This window comes from Mastomys coucha, unplaced genomic scaffold (genome assembly GCF_008632895.1).
Source record: "Mastomys coucha isolate ucsf_1 unplaced genomic scaffold, UCSF_Mcou_1 pScaffold16, whole genome shotgun sequence".
NCBI lineage: Eukaryota > Metazoa > Chordata > Mammalia > Rodentia > Muridae > Mastomys > Mastomys coucha.
Genome location: NW_022196898.1, coordinates 4,329,874 through 4,341,084, shown reverse-complemented (window position 1 = coordinate 4,341,084; position 11,211 = coordinate 4,329,874). Strand labels below are relative to the sequence as shown.

The following is an 11,211-nucleotide window of genomic DNA, read 5'->3' as shown; positions in this document are numbered from 1 at the left end:
AGAGTAAGTATGTAGAGATAGTAAGTATGTAGAATTAGGGCTGGTGATGGGATAGAAGAGTAAGTATGATAAATAGGAGTAAGTATGTAAGGATAGAAGTAAGATGTGGGAATAGAACTAAGAATAGGAATAGGAGTAAGTAGAAATAGTAATAAGTAAGATGTAAGAAGCAAGATGTAACTAATAAAATATAAGTAGAAATAACTAAGATGTAACAAGCAAGATTACAAGGATCCTAATAAAACTGCATGGGGAAGAGTTCGGTGTTTGCCTCCTTACTTCTAACTGGACGGGTAAGGCGGCTTACATATAATATCATCAGGCGATCAAGCCTGAGCACCAGAATATCTCAGTGGCCTCCTCTACCCTTGTATTGACTGTTTTCCTATTGGTGGCTCCATTGATTGATGTACTTACTGTGTTTTCTAGCATGCCAATGGCTGGTTTGCTTTACCATTTAAACATTTGTTGATTTGTGAAGGTGGAAGAGAAGTGAGGGGCAGAGCTTAGAAGGGCCACCCTCCGTGATGAAACCAGGACATCCTCCCTGCCTTTAATGCATCATTTGCTGGGTGACAATGTTATTTTTCCTCTTTAGACACCTGACTTCATGTTCTTGTTTGTTTGTATAGGGAATGTTTTTCTGAAGCATGGCTCAGAGCTGCGAATCATTCCTAGGGACCGAGTTGGAAGCTACTAATATATGCTGCTTGGAATACACAGCCTTTCAGAATAAATACTGGTATTTGTTGTTGCTGTACAATTGAAATCAGGCATTCACAATACAATGAAAGCACCAAGAATCTACGGAACAGGGAAAGCTGTCACTTGTCCCTTCCTGTTCATTTTTTTCATGGAAAGAGAGAATGCCTTTGAGTGGAGGATCACACTGTAGTGACTGCTGCCTCTCCAGGAGAAGAGAGTACCTCTGTGATAAATGGACCATGCTTTAAAACAGAAACAGCAAAACTGGAGGATGAGTGCTAATTTTTTTTCAAGAGCATTTGGAAAATTAAAATTTACAGAATTAGATGTATTTTATAATTTTGAAATTTAAAAGGATAATTGATCATACAGGTATTTGGCTTGACAGCATCTCCTAGTTAGAATTTTAAATTATATAATTTGTGATGAACTTAATAGTTATTTGAATGAACAGTTAAATTTATTCAAAATGAAACATTAAATTATAGGATCTAACCATTATGAGTATAAGTTGCTATTGTAAGTCAAATAGCTTCGATAGTAGAGATCTTGTGAAACCAGGTGTGTCATGGCGAGAACTGTCAGTCCCACGGAAGCACCCTTAGCTCTATTATGAATTCCTTGATAACTAATAAAGCTTTAGGACAGAAATCCTTAAACAGTCTTTTTGAGGACTCTATTTTTGAGCAGTATCCAAGAGTATTGTTGCAGAGATGATCTGAAGCATTGATGGGTGTCCTTAATGAAGAGGGAACTTTATAAAGAAGCTGTTAAAATTAGTCACAGTGGATAAAGAACTAGGGAAGCTCAGATAGCCAGGCTCTTCCCAGAAGAGCAGAGGAAGTGAGGAGGAACAGGAGGCTGGTAGTGTCCAGAGGCAGAAGTCAGAGAAGGAAGCTGTGGTGGGGGTGGAAAGTGTGAAAGGGAGAAGAGCACTGGGCACAGGGTCAGAAGGTCACTGCATACACATCAAAACTTACCATAGCAATCGACAAGGATTTACATAAGATTTCAGGGCTGGGACCTGTACCCAGTACTCTTCTCCCCAGAGTCATCCTCTAACGTTATGTAGACACCCAGATGTGAGCCAATCCTCTCCCACAATAACTATTTGCCTTTACACAGGAAGTCCATGTCAGGCACATGATTCAGGATGAATTAAACGCTGACCATGACTGAGTGAGAGCCATGCAGCTCTGCTTTAATGGGTGAGCTCTTTGGAAGTGAGGGATCTGTCACATGCTCCCTAGAGCGAGAGATACAAGTTCTCAATAAATATTTACTGAATTCATGAATAATATCTTGAGGACCAGTTTTTATCTTGTGTCACATAGTCCCTATTACAGGGCCTTAGTTGATTGGGAGGTGGGGAGCTTGTAAGATAAGAGCTGGCATCTGAAGGGCTATCTTAGTAGATGGAGGAATTGCTATTGTCCACAGGTTTGTGGAGCACGATCTGGGCTTCTGAATTATGTAGCAATATGCAGCTCATGCTTGCTGGTTTTTATGCTTATGTCTAGTGCCCAGAGACCTTATTCCTTAGAATATTAGGCTTATGTTAATCAGACATTCTAAAATATTTGACACCTAATTTTGCTTACTATTAAATTTCTTCCATTCTGCCTTTGCACAAAATTCTGCTTGTCAGTAACGTTTATACAGTCCTACAATATGAAATGATTTACCTAACACATTAGTTCCTTGAATTGAAAATACATAGTCTTGAAAATATTTTACTCAAAAACTAGATAATTTGTTATTAAATAAATATGGTCTGTAAATTCTTTGTGCAGACCATTTTAGGCTTGGTATTTAATTTAAATATCCATAATTAATACCTTAGGAAAATGCATTTTGTTACACTGTAAATCATGGCTACCTTTATTCTACTATCAGACTTACTAGCCAGCATACCTATGGAAACAGTTTCTTAATACTACTTTTGTAAATGCAAAGATAAAAGGTAAGTCATGAAAAATAAGTGTATATTTCTAAATGTCAATCCTTTATATGGAAGAGGAGAACGACTGGTGGTCCCAGCCCTGGGTAGTGTCCAGATGAAGTTAGGAAATTAACAGTACTGACTTCTGAAATCATCCCTTGGGTTCTCGCTCAGGCATGAGGACCTCTGTAAGCAAGTCTGGGGGCTCCTTGTGCTACTTGGGTGTTAGCACCACAATAGCCTCTCCACCCTTGAGCAGGATTGCAGGCGAATGTCAAAGTCCCCTGGAATCTTGAGCATCCCTTTAAGCTGCTTGATCCTGGAGTCATCTGATGGAGCACAAAGATAAGCTCCTGACATTTGGTCACTACTGGGAAACTACAATTCAAGTCAGTGGGTTTTGACGCTTTACTTCTTGGGTTTGGTTGCCGTTTGAAGATATATATAAGTAAGTCCAACGGAGTTGGTACAACCAAGAAAAACATTCCCTTACAATAACCTGAGTTCTGTCCCTGGGACCTGCATGGTGGAAGGAGAGAAGTGACCTCTACATTCATACTATGGCACATACACACTTATATACACACACAAATGTAAAAACATTTTAAGCCACCATATGTCTTTGCCCAAGAGACATTTGGGCAAACATTTGTCTCCAAACATTTGTAGATTGGGAGCATTGATAGACCATAAAGGAGCAATTCTAGGTCCTTACTGTATCCAACACTATAAAGCTAGGTAAAATTATGTGCATAGTTGTCTTTAAGATCTGTTGAGCTAGGGCCAGGCACTCAGTGGTTAGAGTGTCTACTGGTCTTGTAGAGGAATAAGGTTTTGTTCCCAAAACCCACGTAGTAGCTCACCACCATCTGTAACTCATGTTCCATGGATTCCATTGCCCTCTTCCAGCCTCTGTAAATATTGCACTCATGTTCACATACTTGCAAACACTTATGTACACATAAATTTAGGAGAAAAAATGGTAAAAGTCTGCTGAACTTCAAGTGTGAAAAATAGCGTAACATAACTTGTTGAATGGGTGCTAAGTGGTTTCCACTCACTGGAAGGATTAGTAAGAATATGCCTTGGCCTTTGAGCCAGCCTTTGTCTTTGAGGTGCCATATAATTGGCGAAATTTTTGTATCCACTTTCTGCAAAGTACTAATTTACATTGAATTACACATTTAAAAAATGAAAAAATTTCTCATCATGCTGAGAATGTATAGTAATGAATGGCAACCCTTTGAATATATAGTATAATACAGATGGAATAGATACTGGGTCAAGAGACTTGGGGCACACTTACATGATCCCAGCAGTTGGGCTGCAAGATCAAGGGTAGCCTGGGCTGTGCGGTAAGACTGCCTCTGAATGCAAAGATAAGTAGAAAAACAGTGACAGTAACTGTCTGATGGAGTTTTACTAACCAGGCTCTGCTCAATCATAATCAACTGTACAAGAGACCTTCCTGGGCCGCTTTTGTGCATGAGCAGTGGTGACGGCTGTCATAGTTTACTTCTGCAGCTGTGCCTAGCAACGGAGGCTGTTTAGTCTTCTGGTGTGCCATATTCTTACAGGTTCTTGCCTTTACTTCCCCATCTGTAAGACCAGGAAACCCATGTCCTCAGACGAGAAGTCCAGTATCATGGTTTGAATAAGAATGGTCCCCACAGTCTGATATTCAAATGCTTAGTCACCAAGGAGTGGCACTATTTAAGAAGAACAAGGAAGTGAGACCTTGTTGGACAAAATGTGTCACTAGGGTTGTGCTGTGAAGTTCCTAAAGCCCATGCCAGGCCTAGCCTCTCTCTTGCTCTCTCTTCACTCTCTCATTCTGTCACCCTTTCATTTTCCTACATGTGGATCAGGATGTAGCTCTCAGCTACTACTCCAACACCATGTCTTCTACATACCATCATACTTTCCACCATGATGTTAATGGACCAAACCTCTGAAACTGTAAGCAACCCCTAATTAAATTGGTTTAGTCATGGTATCACTTCACAGCCATTAGAACAGTAACTAAGACAAATATCATGGCCAAAACTGGGTTTCAAAATTTAATAGCCAATAACAACTACTTTGTAAAGCAAAGAAACAGATGAAAACTTTGAAAATTGCAACTATTTCTGCTTCACCATCAGTGTTTGATTAGCATGGCCATAGTCACCCCAGTTACCAGCTACTTCCCTTGAAAATTTTATTGTTTGCATTCTCCATTTCAGTGAAAATATTCACTTACGTAACAGTCATTTGAAAAGGTTTGTGGCCCTGTTGCCTGATTATTTTGCATAGAGTTATGATTTTGTTGTTAAATACAAAATAACAGCCAAGGTTGACAGACAAATGGAGAGCCAGTTTTGGGCATAAATCTCTGGTTCTCTGACAAAACTCATTTGAAATGTAAAAGCTGTTATTGAGAGCATATCGTGATGATACATCATGTCAATATTTGTTTGGCTGCCTAGCAGGTTTAATAAATCAGTTCTTAAATGTACAGTTCACAGTTGATGAGTTGTTATAGAAATAAGCTCTGCAGTTTGTGTTGTCAGCACCACAAACATTTTGACAAGTATCGAGATGCTCGAGTCTCTGGATATTTTCATTTTGATGTTTTGTAGATAATTACATGGACAGATTAAGGCTTTTTTCCATTTTTAGATGTCCACATTGTATAAGGATGAAACAAGGAGTCTGGATGAAGATTACCAAAGTAATGGTGTCGAGATGGTCTTGTATTGTGGTTGGCTACATGTAGCCAAACAGAGGTAGCCTCTCAGAACACTGGAAAATGAAGGTGTGAGGCAGTGGGGATTGCTGCATGAGTGGGAGTGACAGTGTGGCCTCAAACTTGCATAGTCCTGCTGTTTGAATTGCAGTGCAGAGTGAGTCATGAGAGAGGATGGGGTCTCATCACCAGAGACTTGAAGTCTGAGCTGTAACTGTGTCTCAGTCTGGAAAGAGTTTACCACATATGTGAATTTAGTTTTTAAATGGATCCATCGTTTACCTGTGAGAGTGAGTACAGTGTCTGTGTTTCACAGTAGTAGTTATTTGTAGAGGGACTCTCTAAAATGTACTCTATCTCATTTTTCTTAGGTTATATGTTTTTTAATCTTTATTTATAAGACAGTATATCCCTAAACATTTAAAAATGTTAAGTAGGATTTGAAGACATGCATCCTTGTTGGAAAGAAAGAAGGAAATGTAAAATTCTGACTTGCCCTTGTGTCTTCTGCTTCCCAATGTCCTTCCCAGTCCCACATCTGAAAGAGGTCTCTTGCTGTGGGAAGCTGCGTAAGGACTTACCAGAATGCACTTCATTTGTCCCTTCTGGCAGTACATTTTATAGTCAGCTGTGTCAGGCATGGGCTTCACAGCCTCGCCTCATTAGGTTGTCTAAACAGCCTTGGTATTTCTGTCTTTATCAGATAAACCTTTTTAAAAAATATATGTATGACTATTTCCCTACATGTATGTATGTGCGCCATATGCCTGCTTGTTGACCATGAGGCCAGAACAGTGCATCAGATCCCCCTGGAACTGGAGTTACATACAGATGGTTGTGTGCCATCATGTGTGTTCTGAGACTCAAACCCAGGTCTTCTGGAAGAGCAGCCAGTGTTCTCCATTGACCCACCTCTCCTGCTCTTGCCTACTTTCTTTGTAAACCCTAACTCTAATGTCTAATGTTTGTTCTGATTCAAGATCATCTCACACACCTTCCATTGTTTTACCTGGCTTCCATATTGTATCAAAGATTTAAATTGGCCTGTGTAACCACAGAGATTGGAGAGCATCCTTGACTTAAGTTTAACTGTTGCCAAAGATCTTTTTAGGGCCTTTGTATGTGGGAACTAGTTGCCTGAAATCTCACGAGGCAAAAAAAAAAAAAAAAAAAAAAAAAATGTGCAGGTTCATCTCCTAGGCTAACAAGTACCCCCATGCTCAAATAACTCACATCTTGGTTGAGTGTATTAATATTAACTTTGAAAGGTCATGCAGTGATTGTCAAGTGAATGTAAGGGTGTGCGGAACAGCAATTAAAGGATCACAAAGATCAGTGGAAATAGTTTGTGAAGGACTTGAAAAGGCATGTAGAAAAGCATTGATATGTAATAAGGATACTACTGTATCCTCAGGAATGGACGCTGTCAGCTTGCATCAGAGTGGAAAGTGCCCTGCTTTTGGGGGGATTGTAGGCTAGAGAAGAACAATGAAGGACAGCACAATGTCAAGTGCTGTGGTTTTTAAAAGTTAAGGTAGATTATTTTTAGTTTAGATGAGAAATCTCCAACTATAGATGATAACAAGTACCCTCTTCTCACTATGGGGGACTGTAGTGTTTCTTATTGAACACTCCTCTTGGTGTGGCCAGCTATGTGCATAAACTGAACCTGTTCAGTGTCCTGCACTGCAGTGTTGCTTGCTGTCCATAGCAGGATAGAGAAAACAGTTCAAGGGATGTGAAGGGGCCAGTGGACGTGGAAGCAGTTGGTGAGTTAAAGCTTGGTCTGTAGGAACAAGACTGGGTGATGGGAGACTAGTTAAAGCAGTTATGTTAGAAGACATGATGAACTGCCCTAGAGTATAAGTACGGACAGCGCTGCAGGGTCACAGGTCCTGTGTATCTGAATTTAACCAAGCACAGACTGTATTGCTTGAAAAGAAAAGGCAATTACATGCACAGCTTTCCCCCCTTTACTGCCCAACCAATGATGCATAATTTTCATATAGCAGTTACATTGTTAGCGTCAGGAATCTTGACATGACTTAGAAAGAATACTGAATAATGGGAATGGGCTGTCTACAATTACCTTCCATTTTTTATATAAGGGACCTAACTCTTGGTTGGAGTCCTCTAGAGTGAGCTATAGAGAAAGCAGCTAGCCAGCAGGGTATCCACAGAGATATTAGGACATCACTCATAATGCAATGAGATAGGTAACATTGTGACTATGGGGCCTCACTGTAACTTGAGTTTGGAATGACCTCCAGAAGGCTGTGTGGCTGAACACTCCATTCACAGACACTATATGAGAAGGTGTGCAGGATATGGGACATGGGGCCTAACTGCTGGAAGTACGTCACTGGGGGTGAGCCTTCAAAGATTAAGCCTGTTTCTGCTTGTAGCATGCCTGCCCTGCTTCCTGCTCTAATTGCCCTAGGATGTAGTCTGCCACATACCTTTGCCAACACAGATGGAACTGTCCTTGCTGAAATCACGCTCTGGAACCATGAACCAAAATAACTCTCTTATGTTGTTTCTGTCAGACATTTTGTCATGGCAGAGGAGAAGGTAACCAAGAAAGATCTCAAGTACTATTTGTGCTTGAAGTGAGCACACAAACACACTCCATAGCTTAAAGGAGTTGAGACTGCTGGCAGACATTAGTGAGTACCTATTGATCATGGAATCTCCCCTCCTGTGGATAGATCTAATCAAGTACAAAGGTCACAGGTGAATCACAAGCGAGAGGCTGAAGTAGCTTTTATTCTTTCTTAGAAAAGCCAAAGAAATTATCTCAGTCTCATCTTAGCACTTCTTTGAAGATAAAGATGCCCACATCTTAATGGATTTTTATTGTGGATGTCAACCTTGGGAAGGAATAAGGATGGAAAGCAAGGTGCCACAGGCTCCTGTGAGTCTTCGAAGAGTCCTGATCTGCCTGCCACATGAGGCATTAGATTTAAAATGGCTCCTGGCACACCGGTGATGCAGCACAAAAGGAACTGAGAGCAGGGTGGTGGCCACTTCCCCTGTCTTAACGGAAGTCCTCACAAGTGATGATACCCACCCGCACACCCCCAACTCCCTCTGAGTTACCTCACCAGGCAGGGCTTTCATTGGAGCATGGTGATTCAGTATCGCTTATGAACTTGATGTAAAAATCCATAACAAAATTCATCCAAGCACATCCAGCAATGTGTTCTTCAAAATCTATACTGTGACCAAGAAGGTTTTATTTTCTGTATGCAAGAATGAGTCAATATTTTAAAATTATTTTATATAATACATAATGACAAGCCAAGCAGAGGAAAATCTGTGGTCCTAGTAATTGACACTTAGAACATACTTGAAAAAATCATGTTAACATCGATTGATGACAACAGTGATTTAAAAAAAAAAAATTCAGGACCACTGGAATAGAAGGTTATTTTCTAAACTTGTTATAAAGTAATTTTAAAACCTTATAGTTGATAGTAAATTGAATAATGAGATTATCGATGCCTTGTGCTTGAGGCTATGCAGAATGTTTGCCCTTCTATAGCTATTTAACTCACTCTATAAATTCTATTGAAGGCAACAAAGCAAAATAAAGAAGTAAAGATGGTCAGTCTGGGAAGGAGAAAGCCAGTTCTGAGGTGATAGCAGGTACTGCATCTTACCCCTCCCCTCTTCCTCCCCCCTCCAGGATGCTGAGGGCAACCTTAGAATTAGCAGAGAGGGGATTGTGAGAAGCCAAAATTGTGAGAAAGTTTTTTAATACGACTTACTAAGGACACCTAGAACTTCTTGTAGTGAGGAATTCTGCTGTTTTATAGATTGTCTTAGGGGTCTCTAACCTCTGCTTGGATGATGTATTTATTCTAAAATGCTTTGATCAATATTCTAAGCTTTAGCCAAGTGATGGAAGGTGCCTAAAAATATTTGCTGGTCTTTAGAGGGTGGTAAATGAGCCCACAGAGCCATTGCAGGAATGGTAGCTATAATAACCCCCCTCCTGCCACTAGTTGCAATGAGAGAACTACGACACATGAACACTAACACTTAATGGGCTTCTTACAATGTGCCAAGCTCTGTTAGGTTTGCCCTTCATATTTAATCATCAGAATAATCTCTGAGTTCTATAATTTTTTTGCCAATGTTACACAGCCACTCAGCAGCAAAATCAAACTCCGAGCTTGCATGGACATGGCACTTTGCATTCTTGCAGGTCATCAGCCAGCTTCTTCCATTGAGACCCCCAGGAAGTCGCCTGTCCTGAGAACATACAAAGCTCTTCCCTCCCTCCTTGTCACATACTTCTCCTTTACTTATTTCCTTACCTTCGCCTACTCTGTGATATTGCCATACACGGGAACCCATGAATAAATGGGAAGTGAGAGGCTGTGGTCACTCAAAGGCTGTGCTTGGAAGGTACCTTAGCTTCATGATTTGTATTATATGCAGCTGTAGCATTCAAATGAGACACTTGTCTGGACTGTTTTCCATGCCATAAAGCACCCAACGAAAGGTGCAAAGGGCTCTGCTGAGCAAGTAACAGCCCCTTCATTACAAAACATCATAAGCACCCAAAACATCCTCCAAGGAGCAAACTGTAAGCAGGAAGAACCTTCTAGGGTGCAGAGAGGAGTCATAGTAAATGGAAAACTGAAGTAGCAGAGCCGATTTTAGGTTCATCTCCACTTGTTAAAGACATCTTAAAATAGAAGACATAGCAAAAAAAAAAAAAAAAATCTGCCTCTAAAAGCTTTCTTTTGAGAAAATCTGGGCAGGAAAAAAAAAGCATTTATAAAATGAAGATCCAGCTTGCCTATCCAAATAATCAGTACCTTCCGGTCTGGAGGTCCCAGGCACAAGGGCTGAGTGCTACTTTGTTACCCGTGATCTGAATAAACCACTCTCACAAGCCCCTTGGGAGCAGTCCCCCAGGAATCCTTCAGGGAGCCTGGAAACTGTAATTTGTTCCAGACACTCTGAGCAAATTACGTTCTTTCTTGAGCTCTAAACTTGATAATTAGATGAGTTCAGTTAAAGTTAAAAATACAGTGAAGTAGAACATTGTCCTTGTGCCAATTGTCAACCTGGGGTGGCAACAGAATGGAGAGGACCTCAAAGGGCAAACTCAAAGTTTTGGTGCAAGCTTTGCACTTGGAGGGTGGGGGGTGGGGGAGTGTTTGCAGATATCTTTTTCTTGCATTATAATCCGTTAGTGTATTTACTTGGTGGATCTGGAAAGAGGAAAAGCAAAGTACTTGTGAAGTAATTGGTAGAAGTAGGATTTCACCTCATGTGTGTTTGACAGCAGTGCTAGTATTACTTCCTCTCAACCACTGAAGGGAACGCATAGAAATGCTTGCAGTGTAACAAAACAATATTTTAATTTGTTCTTAGGTGTAACAGTCAGCTTAACTTGGTATAATAAAATATTATGGAGGATTAGATGTCTTAGCACATTTTTATTACCTTTATTTATTTATTTATTTATTTAATTTGCATGTATGCTTCACAATGATGATGCTGATGTGTGTGAGCACCCGCATGCATGCACCACCATCTATGTATGTGGAGCTCAGAGAACAACTGTGGGAGGTTGGTTCACTACATTCACCTTTTTGTGGATTGTAGGAATCAAGCTCATGTCAGTCTTGTGTCTTTACCCACTGAGATGTCTCTCAGGACCAGCAACAAATAGTCCTCAATGTTCGGCTTGCTGTCCACAACCCATCCAGATCCTAGCAGGTTAGATTCTGGAAGGTTCCTTGTTTTGCTGTGAGTATCCTTTTGTAGCCAAAAGCCAAGGGGTTGAAAGGGGTTGAGGGGTTGAAATGTTGGTATA

The 11,211-nt window shown here is 40.5% G+C and overlaps 1 protein-coding gene across 1 annotated transcript in view; it reads left to right on the top strand.

The window, feature by feature from the left end:
- Positions 1-2,513, top strand: part of Ufm1 (ubiquitin fold modifier 1) — an 8,782-nt gene extending 6,269 nt beyond the window's left edge. The window contains exon 6 of the mRNA XM_031373816.1: positions 633-2,513. Coding sequence (XP_031229676.1) covers positions 633-700 — 68 coding nt within the window. The 3' untranslated portion in view covers positions 701-2,513. The remainder of the gene's footprint in view (positions 1-632) is intronic.
- The last annotated feature ends 8,698 nt before the right edge of the window (positions 2,514-11,211 follow it).